The sequence below is a fragment of the Ursus americanus genome, chromosome 28 (genome assembly GCF_024610735.1).
Source record: "Ursus americanus isolate L20-20 chromosome 28, mUrsAme1.1.p, whole genome shotgun sequence".
NCBI classification, from domain to species: domain Eukaryota; kingdom Metazoa; phylum Chordata; class Mammalia; order Carnivora; family Ursidae; genus Ursus; species Ursus americanus.
In genome coordinates, this window is record NC_142154.1 from 32,240,776 (window position 1) to 32,259,643 (window position 18,868).

General features: G+C 36.6%; 1 protein-coding gene across 4 annotated transcripts in view; it reads right to left on the reverse strand.

Annotated features, from left to right (window-relative positions):
• Positions 1-18,868, reverse strand: part of LRRC49 (leucine rich repeat containing 49) — a 154,618-nt gene that overhangs the window by 58,203 nt on the left and 77,547 nt on the right. For 3 of the 4 annotated variants that reach the window (XM_087856817.1, XM_045810681.2, XM_045810680.2), the window contains one exon: positions 4,646-4,793. The exons of the other annotated variant lie outside the window; for it this stretch is intronic. In XM_087856817.1, the coding sequence (XP_087712943.1) occupies positions 4,646-4,793 (148 nt within the window). The remainder of the gene's footprint in view (positions 1-4,645; positions 4,794-18,868) is intronic. 4 annotated transcript variants of the gene reach the window in all.

Sequence of the window (18,868 nt, forward strand, 5' to 3'; positions counted from 1 at the left end):
TTCTCTGGTAGACATAGGGTGTCTTTACCCTTCAATGTCACTGCGCTATGCGTGTGTGCATGCGCACATGTATGTGAATGTGTGTACGTACATATACATATCTATCAGTTGATCTTCTCTAGCTTGGCATTTTGCATTATAACCTGTCTGCACTAGACAGTGAGTAACTTGAGGGCATGAATTAGATTCTGATCTTATCATCTCTAGTATCCAATACAGATCCTAGTACAGGAACTTTTCAGTTCAATGTGCCTAAGAATGCTCAGGAATTTTTTCATGGTGCTTCTAAGTGAAACACATTTCTTTTGAAATGTGTTAATAGCTCTGTTTACTCAGTAGTTAGTAAACAACTTATTAAGTGCTCGTGTTCTAGCAACTTAGGAGCCATTTGAAAAAAATAATGATACACATAAATTGAAAGAAAAAAATACACCATTCTTCAAGAACCACAACTGCTTACCAATGAAATCTGTATATCTGGAGGGCATTATACAACTTCTCAAATGTTGTATTTAGACTGGACCCTGGCATCCTCATTTCCTGTTCCATACTGATTTGGGCATTGTATTTGGTTTTAGCAAAACCACCACTGAAAGCTCAGCTTTGCAAAGAATTGATGCCATGGAAGTAAACAGAGTGTGACCTCATGCTGAAATGGTAAATGACCTTGAGCTAGTAGTCTTCTCAGTGTCTCAAAGGTCTCAAATATCACTGCATTTCCCTTGAAAATTATAAATATTCCACAGTGCCCGAGTTCACTGCGTCCTCAGCACACAGCTCTAGTGCACAGAGATTCATTAACTATTTGTATAATCCATGTTTATACAAATACAAAGAATGTTTATATAGTAAATTACATAAAAATTGAGATACCATTTTTAAAGAGACAAAAATTGGTATAGAACTGGTGTCAGCAAACTTTTTAGCCAGATGGTACATATTTTAGACTTATAGGCCATATAGTTTCTTTTAGCAACTATGGAATTCTGCCACTGTAGCACCAAAGCATATGGAGATAACGTATTAACGAAGGGACGCAACTGTGTTCCAATAAATTTTGTTTACAAAAACACATGGCCAGAACATGTGCCATTGTTTGCCAATGCTGTTAACAGAAAGTTTTTTAAAAGGTATACTGTTTTAGGGCGTCTGGGTGGCTCAGTAGGTTAAGCATCCAACTCTTGATTTCGGCTCAGGTCACGACCTCGCCCCGTGTCAGGCTCCATGCTCACCACAGAGTCTCCTTGTCTCTCTCCCTCCCCTCTCTTGCATGCGTACTCTCTCTCTCTCAAATAAATAAATAAAATCATTTAAAAAAAAGTTACTGAGAAAAAAGGTATGCTGTTTCTACACTAAAGTTACTAAAAAGTCATAAATAAAAGGTAAGACTAAATACTATGAGTCCATACTGATATGAATAAATGAATAAACTGAAATTGTTATGAGGAATGGGATTACAAAGGGAAAGAAAAACTTCCTATGGAGAAGGCTGGCAGACATCATCTTAATTGAAGTGGTCAACATCAATAAAGGGATAAACAGAAATTATATACCACTTGATAGGATGCAATGAGAAAAATCAAAATCATTTCTGTGATATTTATGCAAAAATCTATAAAAATTGATCGTGAGGAAACATCAAAAAGCCTGAATTGAGGGTCATTCTACAAACTGACCTGTAATCTTCATAAATGTTAAAAGTCATGAAAGTCAAGGGAAGACTGAGAAACTGTTCCTGAAAAATAGTGATGAGGGAGACCTGACAATCAAATGCACCATATGTAATATATAATTCCAAACTGGATCATTTCACTACACAGAAATTATTGACATAATTGGTAAAATTTGAGAGTGGTGTGAGAATTAGACACTAGTAGTTATTCATTTTTTACTTCCGAATTTCTTTGGTTATATTGTGTTTATATAGGAGAATGTCTTTGCTTGCAGAAACACATACTCAAGTGTTCAGGATTTTTGGGTAATCTAATCAGCAACTTACTCTCAAATAGTTCAAGAAAAAAGTTTTTGCTACTGTACTTACAACTTTTCTGTAACTTTGAAATTGTTTCCATTAATTCTAGAAAATGGAAACTAACCTATAATGACAAAAAGTATATCAGTGGTTGCTTGGGCATGGAGGTTGGATGGGGAGGGGTGGAAAGGAGGGATAACAAAGGAGCATGAGGAAACTCTTTTTGGTGGTGGATTATGAAAAAGCATGACCGTGGTGATGTTTCACAGGTGATATACATGTTGAAATTTATCAACTTGTACAGTTAACATGTGCAATTAATTTTATGCCCATCATACCTCAAGTAAAGCTTTTAGTAAGACATTATTTTTTTTTTAATTTCTCAAATTAAACTGTGAAGGAGAAGATGTACAAGGATTGCTTCTCTGTGTTTAGCAGAACAGCAGGCCCTGCTCCCATCCCAGGTGATTTTCCCTCATTTCTTCACCAGGCAAACACAACTCATGGGATGTACAAAGACAATGATTATATATAGCATCATTCTCCCTTATTTCGGGCATGAAAGTAGATAAATTTCACTCAATTAAGACTTTAATGAACATTACTACATTCTCAGCACTGTATGAGATAGGGAAGGAAAGGAAATAAACATGTATAGGACATCTGTATATATCAGGCAAGGAAGAAGAATGGCTTCTGCCCTTAAGGATTGTATATATCAGTTGGGTAGGCAAGACTGACATATAAGTTCACTATGAGAAACATAATATATAATTAAGTACTAATTTATATAAATGAGTTAGCTTCACTTCTTACCCCACCCATCTCAACCTCACCACGAAGAGTAATTATTAAGTACCAAAAATGCTCAATTAAGAAACACATGGAGGGGTGCCTGGGTGGCTCAGTTGGTTAAGTGCCTGCCTTTGGCTCAGGTTATGATCCCAGGGTCCTGGGATCGAGTCCCGCATAGGGCTCCCTGCTCAGTGGGGAGTCATCTTCTCCCTCTGCCTGCTGTTACCCCTGCTTGTGCTCTCTCTCTCTCTCTTTCTGACAAATAAATAAAAGCTTTGGGGGAAAAAAGAAAGAAACACGTGGAGATAAGGGTGAAAGTATGAAAAACAGTGTTTGCAGGATAGATCTGAACAAACTGAGGACAAAGAACTGAATCTCCATGCTGGAACAAAGAGGCAGAGCCCCCAGAAGATCCCTGGCATTAACAAACTCATTCACACTTGTAGCTATCTGCTGGTCACCTGAGATGTCCGTGATAAGGCTGAGCCAGAAATGTAAATTGCACAGGTTGTGAAAATGGCTACAGGCAATGAGTCAATTCGCAACTGAATAAACCTAGCTGACCACTCAGAATCCACAGAGTTAGAAGTTAGAAAACAAGTGGAAGCTTAAGATATTTTTCGAGCTCTGAGATTATCAAACTGAGATCATTAATAGGTGGTATCTGAGATAGTAAAATATTCAAATAAATCTGGGATATGCACTGAAACAAATTAAGGCAAATGTCTTTATTACAGAACTTCTTGAAGCCTGTAAAATGCAAACGTGCAGTGTGCACCCAGAAGGTGTGGAGACAGCATTTCACTTAGATCAGGGGTCATATTAAAACCCCGAAGAACAGAAAATATCTAACATGCAGACCGAATGAATAAAAAGAGCTATTTGAGAGGTATGGCGCCAATAACAAGCCCAACAGCTCCACGTGATGCTTCCTATGAGCCTCATGCTGTTCTAAGGTTTAGTGTTTTATTTTATCTTGACAACAACCCTATGACATAATTATGACCCCCTTGCCCCCCATTTTACTTCGAGGAAAATGAGATACAGAAAGGTTAAGTAAATGGCCAAAGGTCATTTGGCCAGAAAATGGTCAAGCCCGGACTGATGTCAAGCAGTCTGGCTTTGGCACCCTTGTTCTGTAACATTACATTACGTAACTTAATGAATGCCATTCTTACTCATCCATCCCACAAGAAATTTTCAGTTGGGTATTAGCCAGAATGAAAAACAATCGTGATGATTCATTTAAACAATCATGATGGCTAATTAATTTAAATTAATTTTTTTAAAAAACCTGTTAAAAAGGAAACCACAGGCCCAAAACGGCACCACTTAGGTCAAGGCCACAAGCCAATAAACCAAGACTTACTACCTCACCTAACTGTAGTTTAGGCGTCTATGCCCAGAAATGTAATCTGTAACCAGTCAACCTGGGAATTTCCTGGTCAGGACTCGGAAATTTACTGATAGGCCCCTTCCCTTCCCTTCCGGAGGGTGACCTTGCCTAAAACAATGGATCCTTTGCTAATAATTACCCTTTCTCCACTTCCTCTCTACCTTTAAGAACCTTTCCTTTTCTGTAGTCATTGCGAGCACCCCTCCACTTGCTACACGGGATGCTGCCGAATTCATGAACTGACTAATAAAGCCAATTTGATCTTTTTAATTTACTCAGCTGGATTTTTTGTTACTTAACAGCCCTATTCAGTGAAATTGGGAATAAGGGACAGGTGGTAAAAAATGTGTAATTATAATTGTCAATTATATAGTTATGATAGTTTATTAAAACTAAGAAGCATTTCAAGCAAAGAATAGGCCCCCCAGTCTCCTAATCCACAGTAAGGAAGACAATATGGTAAGCACTTCAAGAGTTCTCACCGTGACTCTCTTCATATCTAGCTGGCGCAGCTGCGTCATATTCTGAAGGACAGTGTGTTTGTACCATGACTCTTGAGCTATTGGATTGCCATCAAAGGTGATGTCTGAGAGAGAAGAAGAGTCAGCAAGGCAGCAAACACTTTCAAAACTGCAGGAGAGACAGAAACCACTGGATTATTGTGAGACCTTCCAACAGTACTTTCATTTATTGAATATACATTCTTATTTTAGAATAGTTTTAGATTTACAGAACAATTAAGATAGTATAGAGTTCCCACATATTCTGCACTCAGTTTTCCCTATTATTAACATCTTGTAGTAGTATTGTACATTTTTTACAATTGATTTACAATTATTTACAAATCATTTAGAATCCATTCATTCATTCCTTACTTTCTGGCACTGTAAGATTCTCTAGACTCATATATTTCCTACCCCACTCCTAGAATCAGACATTTCTCCAAGGAGTCATGATTCCTTTTATTGGAGAATGGTATTAGAACCAAAGATCTGGTGGCTAAGTACACTTTTCGTCCCTGGGGTGTCATTTTTTTCATGCCCTCTCCTGACAGAGCAAGGAAATGTGTGTGTGTACACTAACCTGTGTATATATATATTATCTATGATATGTAACCATCTATGTCTATATTAGGCTAAACATTAGTTCACACTGATGTTTCCCAACTCTAATCTATTATCAAAAGGATCATTGTAGCCTCTTTCCCTTGCTTATCTGTAAATTCCTACTCCAACAAAGAGAAACGTGACTCTCACCAGCTCTCATCCATTTACTTAATTGTTCAAGTCCAGAATATATGCGTAGTGGTATCAGAATTTTCAAACTGAATCCCCATGGGAAACAACTATTAAATACAACCACTATGTGTAATTCCTTTAGCATTTAGTCTTACACATTCATTCCAATGTTACTTAGGTCAGCACCTCCCCTCCTGCTATCCCTTCAGCATAGTTGTTTCATACAGTTGAAATATACTTAGCTTCTTTTGTCATAGTCTATACTCATTTCTTCCTGGGATCCTCTAACCTCCTAAATATTTTAATTTGTATACATTAAGGTTCTCCCTGTGCTGTAAAGTTCTGTGGGTTTTGACAAATGCAGAAGTATCATACAGAATGGCTCCATGACCCTAAACAATCCTATTCAACCCTCCTCCTCTCTTCTTCAATCTCTGGCAACCACTTATCTTTTTACTGTCTTTATAGTTTTGCCTTTTCCAGAATGTCATATAGCTGGAATCATACAGAATATAGCCTTTTCACACTGACTTTGGTCACTTAGCAATATGCATTTAAGGTTCTTCCATGTCTTTTTGTGTCTTCAGAGCACACACGCTCTCTCTCATCACTAAGTAATATTCCATTGTATGTATGTACCACAGTCTGTTTACCCATTCAGCTACTGAAGACATCTTGGTTGCTTCCACATTTTAGTGATTATGAATAATGCTGCCATAAATATTTATCTGCAGGTTTTTGTGTGAACATAAGTTTTCAACTCAATTGGGTAAATACTTAAGATTGCAATTGCTGGATCATATTGTAAGAGTAAGTTTAGCTTTGTGAGAAATAGCCAAACTGTCTTCCAATGTGGCTGTTACATCTTGCATTCCTGCCAGTTCCACATTCTCACGAGCATTTGGTATTTGTCAGGTTTTTTTTTTTTATATATAAGTCATTCCAATAGGTGTGTAGTGGTGTCCCATTGTTTTAATGTGCAATTCCCTAATGTCAAAGGACGTTGAACATTTTTTCAATATGCATATTTGCCACCTGTATATCTTCTTTGCATTTTCAGCTCTTGTGCCCATTTTTTCATTGAGTTGTTTCCTTATTTTTGAGTTTTAAGAATTTTGGGGGGGGGATGGTTAAGTTTTTATTTTCATTCCAGTTAGTTAACATACAGTGCTATATTAGTTCCAGGTGTACAATATAGTGATTCAATACTTTCATACATCACCTTGTTCTCATCATGACAAGGACACTCCTTAACCCTCTTTACAGCCCATCCCCTCTGGAAAACATCAGATTGTTCTCCATAATTAAAAGTCTATTTTTGGTTTGCCTCTCTCTTTTTTCCCTTTACTCACTTGTTTTGTTTCTTAAATTCCACATTAAGACTGAAATCATATGGTATTTGTCTTTCTCTGACTTATTTTATTTAGCATAATACTCTCTACCGCCATCCATGTCATTGCAAATGGCAAGATTTCCTTCTTTTTTATGGCTAATATTCCATTTTATATGTGTGTGTGTGTGTGTGTGTGTGTGTGTGTGTGTGTATCCCACATCTTTCTTATCCACTCACCAATCAATGGACACTTGGGTTGCTCCATATCTTGGTTATTGTAAATAATGCTGCTATAAATATAGGGGTGCATGTATGCCTTTGAATTATTGTTTTTGTATCCCTTGGGTAAATACGTAGTAGTGCAATTGCTGAATCATAAGGTAGTTCTATTTTTAACTTTTTTGAGGAATCTTCATACTGTTTTCCCTAGTGGCTGCACCAATTTACGTTTCCACCAACAGTGTACAAGGGTTCTTTTTCTCCACCCTGCCAACACCTGTTGTTTTTGTGTTGTTGAATTTTTGTATATCATGGATATGTATAAAAATATACCTGTATACATATAATTTAACAGATATAATATTTGTGAATATTTCTCCTATGCTGTGACTTGTCTTTTCACACTTTCTTAATAGTGCCTTTCACTCGGCAGAAATTCTTGATTTTAATGATGCCCAGCTAATAAATTTTTTCTTTCATGTATCATGGTCTTGGTGTTATTAAAAATTCATCACCAGGGGCACCTGAGTGACTCAGTTGTTAAGCGTCTGCCTTCAGCTCAGGGCGTGATGTCAGGGTCCTGGGATTGAGCCTCGCATCAGGCTCCTCCGCTGGGAGCCTGCTTCTTCCTCTCCCACTCCCCCTGCTTCTGTTCCCTCTCTCACTGGCTGTCTTTCCCTCTGTCAAATAAATAAATAAAATCTTTAAAAAAATATTCATCACCAAACCCAAGAAGATTTTCTCCTAAATTTTCTTCTAAAAGTTCTATAGCTCTGTGTCTTATATTTAATCTACAAACCATTTTGAGTAAATTTTGTAAAAGGTATAAGGTCTATGTCTAGATTCTTTTCTTAATGTGAATATCCAATATTTCCAGTATCATCTTGAAAAGACTACCCTTTCTCTATTGAATTGTCTTTGCTCCTTTGTCATAGATTGCTTGACTCTATTTGTGTGAATCTATTTCTAGGCTCTCTATTATTTTCCACTGATATATATGTCTACTCTTTCATCAATACCACACTGTCTTGATTATTGTACCTTAATAATTAAGTCTTGAAATAGGTTAGTGTGAGTCCTCCAATTGTGTTCTTCAGTATTGTGTTGCTATTCTAGGTCTTAGCTCTCACATACAAACCTTAGAATCCATTCACTGATACCAACTTGCTGGGATTTTGATTGGGACTTTATAAAAATTGAGGTATAATTGATATACTCTATTAATTTCAGGTATATAACATAATAATTCAAATGTGCATAGATTGTGAAATATGTCTAGTATAACATCCAGTTACAGATTTTTTACAGAATTTTTTTTCTTGTGGTAAGAACTTTTAAGATCTACTCTCTTAGCAGCTTTCCAATATGCAACCCAAGTATTATTAATAATAGTCGATATACTGTACATTATATTCCCATGACTAATTTATTTTATAACTGAAAGTCTGTACGTTTTGACTTCATCCATTTCATTCCCTGCCAGCCCTCTGCCTCTGGCAACCACCAATCTGTATCTATTACTTTGTTTTGCTTTTTTTGTTGTTGGTTTTTGTTTTTGTCTTTAGATTCCACATATAAGCAAAATTATATGGTATTTGTTTTTCTCTGTCTGACTTATTTCACTTAGCATAATGCCGCAAAGTTCATTCATATAGTCGCAAGTGGCAAGATTTCATTCTTTTTTTATGGCTGAATAATAAATGCCCATTATCTATCTATCTTTCTATCTCTCTATCCATCTATCTAGCCATCCACCCTACATTTTCTTTATCCATTCATCTGTCCATTGACACTTTTTTTTTTTTTAAGAGGGAGAAAGCGCACAAGTGGTGGTGAGGGGCAGAGGGAGGAGAGAAAGGATCTTAAGCAGTGTACAGTGTACACTCCAGTGTGGAGATCGATACAGGGCTTGATTTTACAACCCTAAGATCATGACCTGAGCCGAAATCAAGAGTCAGACGTTTAACCAACTGAGCCACCCAAGCGCCCCTGTCCATGCACACTTAGACTGCTTCCAGATCTTAGCTACTATAAATAACGCTGCAATGAAGATGCAGATATCTTTCCAAGTTAGTGCTTTCATTTTCTTTGGATAAATACCCAGAAATGGAATTACTCAATCATACGGTAGTTCTATTTTTAATTTTTTGAGGACTTTCAATTTTTAAAAGGACTACTCAACTTTCTAAATAATATCCCAGAGCAGGTTAGTAAAAATCATTTATATTAGAATCATCCTCATTCAATGACTGTTCAAATAACTAATGTAAACATTTAGACCTAAAAATACTTCCTTTACTCAGGCAATATATTGAATGTCTCTTCTTCCCGTGTTAAAAAAAGCTAGAGGGTATAGAATATTTACGGTACAGAAAATAAATAATATGTTGACAAGTAAGGTCAAGGCAAGGTCTATAGCAAGAATAAAGTTCATTATTTTTTTATTGTCACATTTAAATATTTCTTCTATGTTTTCCTCCCACTCAAGGTAAAAAGATCCTCTCTTATCAATTATTTTACTGTAGAGATTATTTTTACCATCTAATAGGTAAATCTCACAATTCATGCGCTCATTATGGTTTTTGAAACGTGTTTATTAGATAATTATGGGAAGACATTTTCCCCCAGTTTTACTGAGAAATAATTGACATACATCATTATATAAGTCTAAGACATACAGTATAATGCTTAGATTTATATATATTGTGAAATGATGATCATAATAGGGTCAGCTAACATCCATTTTCTCATACAGATGCAATACAAAGAAAAGAAAGAACAAAAGAGTGAAGAAAAAATTTCCTCCTAGTGATGAGAACTCATAGCATTTACTTTTTTTTTTTTTTCTTAAGTAGGCCCCATGCCCAGCATGGAGCCCGATGTGGGGTTTGAACTCACAATCCTGAGATCCAGACCTGAGCTGAGATCGAGAGCCGGCGCTTAACCAACTGAGCTATTCCGGTACCCCCACAGCATTTACTTTCTTAACAACTTTCCTATATATCATACAGCAGTGTTAGCTGTGATCATTGTATAGTACTTTACACCCCTAGTACTGATTTATCTTTTTTTTTTAAGATTTATTTATTCATTTTAGAGAGAGACAGAGAGAGGATGAGAGAATCCATGAGTGGGGGGAGGGGCAGAGAGAGAGAATCTTCAAGCAACTCCGTGCTGAGTGTGGAGCCTAACACGGGGCTTAGTCCCAGGACTCATGAGATCATGACCCAATAAACAGAACCAAGAGTCAGATGCTTAACTGACTGAGCCACTCAGGTGCCCCAGTACGATTTATCTTATAACTGGAAGTTTGGACCTTTTGACCATCTTCCTCCAATTCCCTCTTCCCCATCCTCCACCTCTGGTAACCACAAAGTCCGATCTCTTTTTCTGTGAGCTTGGTTTTTGTTTTTGCTTTTTGATTCCACATATAAGTGAGATCATACAGTATCTATCTTTTTCTGCCTGACTTATTTCACTTAGCATAATGCCTCAGGGTCCATCCACGGAATGGTATGAGTTCCTTACTTCTTATGGTTGAATAATATTCAGATATATATATTTATGTATATATTCATGGATGTATATAAACCATAACTTCTTTATCCATTCATCCATCAATGGACAATTGTTTCCATGGCTTGGTTACTGTAATAATGTTGCTGTGAACAGAACAGTGCAGATATCTTTTCAAGTTAAATTTTTCATTTCGTCTGGGTATATTCCAAGAGGTGAAATTGCTGCATTTTATGTTAGCTGTGTTTTTAATTTTCTGAAGATCCTCCATACTGTTTTCCGTAGTGGTCATATGAATTTACAATCCCACCAACAGTGCACAGGGTTCCCTTTTCTCTACATCCATACCAGCATTTGTTATCTCTTGTCTTTCCGATGATGGTCATTCTAACAGGCATGAGGTGATAACTCTTTATGGTTTTAATTTGCATTTCCCTAATGACTAGTGATGTTGAGCATCTTTTCATGTATTTTTTGGCCTTTTGTATATCTTCTTTGAAGAAATATCAATTCAGGTCTTTTGCCCATTTTTAAATGGGGGTTATTTATTTTTTTGCTATTGAGTTATATGAGTTCTTTATATATTTGTGATATTAACCCCTTCTCAGATAAGTGGTTTACAAACATTCTTCCCATTGCATAGGTTGTCTTTTCCCTTTGTTGATGGTTTCTTTTGCTGTGTAGAAGCTTTTTAGTTCGATGCAGTACTTCTTATTTATTTTTTATTTTGTTGCATATGCTTTATGTGACATATTTTAACGCAGGGCTTGAACTCACAATCCTGAGATCAAGAGTTGGACACTTAACCAACTGAGCCATTCAGGTACTCCCTAGGCCCCCCAGATCCTACATTTAAGTCTTTAATCCATTTTGAGTTAATTTTTGTGAGTAGTGTAAGATAGGAGTTCCGTTTGATTCTTTTACATGTGAGTATCCAATTTTCCCAGCACCATTTATTGAAGAGGTTGTCTTTTCTCCATTGAGTAGTCTTTGCTCCCTTGTCAAATATAAGCTGACCTGTTATACTTAGGTTTATTTCTGAGCTCTTAATTCTATTCCATTGGTCTAATTGTCTGTTTTTATTCTAGTACCATACTGTTTTGATGACTATGGCTTTATAGTGTAGCTTAAAATCAGGAAACGTGATGCCTCCTGTTTTGTTATTCTTTCTCAGGATTTCTCTGGCTATTTCAGGGTCTTTTGTGCTTCTACATAAATTTTAGGACTGTTTTTTGACTTCTGTAAAAAATGTTACTGGAATACTGATAGGGAATGCACTGAATCTATATATGGCTTTTGGTAGTATTGACATTTGAACAGTATCAATTGGGAAGACATTTTTTAAAAGGCCATTGCATACAGGTGAAAATGAGAGTCCACTAACTGAAACTTAACAATTATTACAAGCATAAATAAACTTGAACAAACATTGTAATTTTTCCCACCTAGCATTAACAAAATTATTTTCCCCCATCAATATAAAATATCTCAGAATAGTTTCTGGTGTTTAAAGGATGTTTAAAAAATGCTTCTCTTCTTCCCTGACAGTTGTTTCCATAAAGCTAAAATCAAATAAAGATGCTTCCGACATTTCAAAACTGAAACACAAGGCAAATTCGTTTTTCTTCTACAGTGTTAAGTGAATGAAGTCATCATCTTCCATCCACAAATTTGCTTCTCTATGTATATTTCCTATATGATAAGTAATGTCACCACCAAGTCAGTTGCTGAGAAACAATCTCTTACTCAGAAATTGATGCCTGAGAATACAAACTGGGAAGAGTCATCAAGAGATTTTAAGCAAGGGAGGGGGGTTCTAATAGGATTAGAATAACTAGTAATTATTAGAATAATTACTAACATTATAGGAGGTAGAAAGGAAAGAAATGATTTAAGAGCAAAAAACTAATTAGAGATTGCAATAAGTAGAGGTAAAAAAGGAGAAAGGCTCTAACATATCAAAAACTAAGGTAGAAGCCATGAGAGTAAAGAGGAAAGGATAGGTTCCACGGAAACCAGGGTGTAGCATGTACAGAAACTAGTACCTCTTTGGATGTGAGGAAGAGAGGAATCTAGAATAACACCCAGGTTTCTCTCTTGGGTTAATGATTGGGTGGTGGTTACGAGGACATGTACTTTGTCAAAATTCCTTGAAGTCTAAAATGGGTGCTTTTTGAAATTACATGTAAACTATATATCAATCTATCAATTTTTAAATCAAAAAATACAAAAATTTAGCCATCAAGGAAATTCAAATCAAAACCACACTGAGATACCACCTTACGCCAGTTAGAATGGCAAAAATAGACAAGGCAAGAAACAACAATTGTTGGAGAGGATGTGGAGAAAGGGGATCCCTCCTACATTGTTGGTGGGAATGCAAGTTGGTACAGCCACTCTGGAAAACAGTGTGGAGGTCCCTTAAAAAGTTAAAAATTGAGCTACCCTATGATCCAGCCATTGCACTACTGGGTATTTACCCCAAAGATACAGACGTAGTGAAGAGAAGGGCCATATGCACCCCAATGTTCATAGCAGCAATGTCCACAATAGCTAAATTGTGGAAGGAGCCGAGATGCCCTTCAACAGATGACTGGATTAAGAAGTTGTGGTCCATATATACAATGGAATATTACTCAGCTATCAGAAAGAACGAGTTCTCAACATTTGCTACAACATGGACAGCACTGGAGGAGATAATGCTAAGTGAAATAAGTCAAGCAGAGAAAGACAACTATCATATGATTTCTCTCATCTATGGAACATAAGAACTAGGATGATCGGTAGGGGAAGAAAGGGATAAAGAAAGGGGGGGTAATCAGAAGGGGGAATGAAACATGAGAGACTATGGACTATGAGAAACAAACTGAGGACTTCAGAGGGGAGGGGGGTGGGGGAATGGGATAGACCGGTGATGGGTAGTAAGGAGGGCACGTATTGCATGGTGCACTGGGTGTTATACACAACTAATGAATCATCGAGCCTTACATCGGAAACCGGGGATGTACTGTATGGTGACTAACATAATATAATAAAAAATCATTTAAAAAAAAAATACAAAAATTTAAACATACAAAAAATACATATTTGACAGGTCATCTTTTCATATATCAGGTCTCCTTTATTTGGAACAGTATGTTGTTGTTGTTTTTTTTTAAAGATTTTATTTACTTATTTGTCAGAAAGAGAGAGAGAGAGCGAGCGAGTGTAAGCAGGCAGAGCAGCAGGCAGAGGGACGGGGAGAAGCAGGGCTCCCAGCTGAGCAGGGAGCCTGACATGGGGTTTGATCTCAAGACCCTGGGATCATGACCTGAGCCGAAGGCAGATGCTTAACCGACTGAGCCACCCCAGCACCCCTGGACAGTATGTTATAATGGTGACCCATGGTTATTAGGACATGTTTCAAAAAGGCTTTCATTAAGTTTTCCTCCAACTACCACAAGATGGGATACTAAGTTCAACCTTCAAGAAATTAAGTAATGTGAAAAGCAGAGGCAACAGAGCCAGTAGAGGCAAGCAAACCCTTCTATGCTGAAGAGCAATTTCCTTCAATGGCCCAGCATATTTAAACAGAATTAAACTGTAAAGTTCTTGAGGGCTAGAAATGTGCTGTGAACACTATCCCAAAACCTAACACAGTGCCTAGCATCTAGTAAGTGTGCGATAAAGTTTTGGTGAATGAATGAAAGAATATGAAGAATGGACATGACTTCAAAAGGCTTATCCTTGATATAAAAATTAATAAATAATTTTTCTTACATTAGTCTTAGAATTATTTAAAAGATATCATGTTATCAGGAATCATTATGATCTGATATCTGTCACTAATCAGGTAAGTGTACTGAAAAGTGGAAAAAATATGTCCAGAAGCATAGAGAAGTTGGAAAACTTCATTTTATTGTAGGTAAATCCTGATTTTATTGTTATTTACTTAGTCTTTTAAGATTTTATTTATTTATTTGAGAGAGAAAGAGAGCACAAGCAGGGGGAGTGGCAGAGGGAGAGGGAGAAGCAGCCTCCCATGTCCCCACTGAGCAGGGAGCCCACCATGGGGTTTGATCTCAGGACCCCAAGATCATGACCTGAGCCAAAGGCAGATGCTTCATTGACTGAGCCACCCAGGCGCCCCTATTGTTATTTAATATTTATTTACAAGTCGGACTGCAGAGAGTCTAGGATTTATTTCTTTTTTTTTAAAAAAGATTTATTTATTTATTTTAGAGAGAGGGAGCATAAGTTGGGGGGAGGGACAGAGGGAAAGGGAAAGAGAGAGAATCCTGAGCAGACTCTGAGCTGAGTGCAGAGCCTGACGTGTGACTCAATCCCACCACCGAGATCATGACCTGAGCTGAAACTAAGAGTCGGATGCTCAACTGACCCAGGCGCCTATGAGTCAATGATTTATTTCTTACTGCAAGTATAATTTTAAACTAAAATGACTGTAGCTTTTCCTAGCCCAAATGCTCAAGTATTCCTTTGGGGGATGTAATTAGTCCAATGATTACCAAATGGGTGGTGTTAAACACAAAACTACACAGTATCTTCACTGGATTAAAATATAAAGCACATTAGTGAATACAGAAGAAAATACTATGTCCAGTGAATGTAGTCATTATGAAGCTGTTCAGAGATCTAGGAGACCTGCTGATGCCCACCTGGTCTATGTCTATAATTCAAGCACAACCAAAGAAGCACCAGGAGTAGGAAAATCACTACCATCTTTAGCAGGTACTGTTCTGGCAACCCTTCCCAGGTCGGCTGCTAGCACTGATATTCAGACTAAAGTCTTTATGCTTAGAATAGTTTTATTCAAGTAAAAGTAAATCTATATTTGATCCAGATTCCTCACAAAATTCCATTTCCATCTGCAAGGCATTTGACTAATAAACATGCCATACATTCCTAGAAATGCACTGACAAAGTACATATGATTTTAAAGACATTCTCTAACCAAATGAAAGAAGACTCGTTAAGTACAAATCCAGGCTAATGAAGGGTTACATTGTACCTAACCAAAGAAAATCAAAATCAGATTGTAAAATAAAAACAAAAACACCTGGAAATAGGACAGTTAAGTATAGTGAAATACTACTGGCTTCTAAGAACAATCTCTTTCTTTTTAAGAATACTCAGTTGCTTGCCTCTTCTGAGTACCAAGAATGGAAAAGCTTGGGTCCAAAGGCTGACATTTAATTCATAAGTTGACTTTAATCTTTTTCCAGATTACTCATACATTTGTTCTTCCCCTAGTGGTCTCCTCCCAATGCCACATCTGCTTCCTATCTGCTAAAGAACCTACAGAGGAACAATGTGTCCCTACTGACCAAAATTCACATTTCAAAAGGAAAAGAACATATTTCAGTCCATTTTACACTTACTTAATAAAATACAGAGAAAATAAAATACCCATATATGCATGTATACCACATAGATATTTAAATAGCAATCCCCAAATATCAGTTAAATTTCTCCAATTACTTTAGAAAAAGGGTTTTACTCTTTCATACCATTTAAGTACCATACACTCTAAAATAATCTTAACAAAACCTCACTTATTTTATATTGATCAGTGAAAATTTTACTGGATAGTTACTATGTATCTAGCAGGCTGAAATAAAATGGAACAGTAGAATAAATGAAGTGTTCTCACAAGAACTAAAATATACACAACTGACAAATATAAAATACCTAGAAAAATCTGAACAATAACATAATTAAGGATTAAAGAATGAAGCACAGTTAAAGAAAAGAGCACATAATGAAGGTGTTTGTATGTCTGATAGAATGAAGTTTGTGGACTGAGGCTTTTGCTAAAAACAACTAAAAATGCTACATAAGATATATTTTAAAAATCTTCTCAAGTGCATCCATGACCTGCTAAAAAAAATGAGAAATATACAGGTTACAAAAAAAAAAAAAAAAAGAAGAAGAAGAAGAAGTAAAGTTGGGAACCCTAAGAGGTAACCAGAATATTGAAACTAACCTTTTTGCTATGAGGGCATTTACTGAACCCAATGAACTTGAACTTTGGTTCATACAATCTTCAAAGCTGGAGGATAGAAGACAAATCCCAGGGGCTACCCAAGTTGGAAAGCCTAACTGGAGACTTGTCCGTAAGTCTGAGACCCAAGGACTAAACTATCAATATAGAGTTAATTAGTTATAAACTTTCCTACCCACTACCCAAGATATATAGCCCATCTCAAAACCTGGGGCTAGGAAGGAGAGGAGAATTCTTCCTTGATTACTTGTAACCACAAACCGCAATTTGCAGCCTGAATCCACGCTGAATGGGTGGTCTAAAATATTTTAAGGGAACTGATATTTTGAAGATGTCTAAAGCTGGCTATGCCTATAGGCTTCTGATAGAAACAAATGAAACTCCTTCATGGGGGCACCTGGGTGGCTCAGTTGGTTAAGTGTCTGCCTTCAGCTCAGGTCATGATTCTGGAGTCCCAGGATCAAGCCCCGCATCGGGCTCTCTGCTCAGCAGGAAGTCGGCTTCTCCCTCTGCTTCTCCTCCTAGCTCCTGCTCTCTCTCTCAAATAAAGAAAGTAACTAATTAAATAAAAATCTAAAAAAAAAAAAGAAAGAAAGAAACTCCTTCATGGAGGAACCTACCTTCATAAAAGACCCCCAAAGAATTTCTAAAGATAAGGTACCAAAAATATATAGCTCATAGTTCAAAAGGAAATAAAACACTGATTGACAGGCAGCAGAAACAACAGGTGACATAGATTGGCTAAGACTTTTTCATATAATTGGATTATGAAACATAGGATATAAAACACTATATTTCAAGAAATAAAAACAGGTTGGGACAGCTGGGTGTCTCAGTGGGTTAAGCTTCTGCCTCTTGATTTCGACTCAGGCCATAATCTCAGGGTCGTGAGATTCAGTCCGGGGTGGGGCTCTGCATTCAGCACAGAGTCTGCTTGAGATTCTCTTCCTCCCTCTCCTTCTACCCCTCCCCCTGCTAGCACTCTTTCTCTCTCTCTCTCTAAATAAAAAATAAAATCTTTTTTAAAAAAAGAAAGAAAAACAGGTTTGAAAATAAGTAAACTCCAAGAAGATCTGAAAAGACATAGAACTTCTACTGACTAGAAAAATATTTTAAAAACTAAACTAAAAGAAGTCAAAGGCAGTCGATGGAAATAAAGGGAATCAAGCATTTACATGCCTTTCCCGCATAAAGTGTCCTTCAGGGTAATCAAAAAGTCAATCAAAGTTTTCTTTATAGAAGAAATACAGCTGAAAAAGATGAGGGGTGATGGAATATCATCATTTTGTAATCCCTAAAGAAACAGTGGATCCAGACACTGATCATCAATGACTGCTAAAACACTGAAAAGATGATGCTTTATTAAAAATGAAAGAGGTGAACAACAGCTGAACCCAATAACTAGTTTTGACATTACAGTAAGCAAAACTAGCACACCTGTTTTCTTCCCTTTACAATGCTTTCACTTTCTTGTCTCCCTCTTTTGGTGCTCTTTAACAAATAATCATCTATTTTGATACCTGTTAAGTAATGTTAGTTACTTAGTCACTAAAATTATTTTTAATGCATGATGGTAGTAGGGGTTCTTAGAAACAAGATGGTTCTAAAGAATCTAAAGACACTTTCTAATCATAAGCCATTATTTTTTTGTCATGAAGCAAAAATACGACTGAAACAATCAAAAAAATTTTTTACATACATGAAAAAGACCTCCAAATTTCCCTTGGGGAACCTACTAGAACCCACCTGTCACAGTGTGTTAAAGATTTTAATATTTGAGAAGCTAAAATGATATCAGAAATGAATAGAAGACTATGGCTATAGACAGAAACAAACAGAAAGTGAGAAGGAGGAGGTAGAGACATAAAGAATTAAACAGAATAGAGAAAAATGTTAAACTCTTTAGGCATCTTTTGCTGCAACGATGCCATTGACAACAGTTCAACAAGGAGACTATCTATTATGTCTGAATGCACCTGATGACAAAAAACACCGGCATAGAACTGAGTATCTCAGAACTGCAGGTGACAATTCTATTAGCTTTCTCTATTACCTTATTCATTCTCCGGCAGTAAAAAGAAAAAAAGGAACATAGCTTCAGTCTCAGGAGATTTACAATGACTCTAATTACCAAGAGTAGATTTCAAGTCATGGTAATATTCTTGTAATGCTAATTTGTGACACTGAAACCAAATTTAAAGTGACAACAAAGTTCTTGATGATATATTGCCTCTTACGAATTGACAGGTGAATGCAAATAAGTCTCCTCAAATTTATAGAGGAAAAAGAGAAGGATTCTTTGCAGTCTCAAAGTGTGATAACAATTCTAAAAAGCATGCTCATCTTAACCACTTTCAACATTTATACTAATTGTTTAAAAATTACACTGTTTGTAATG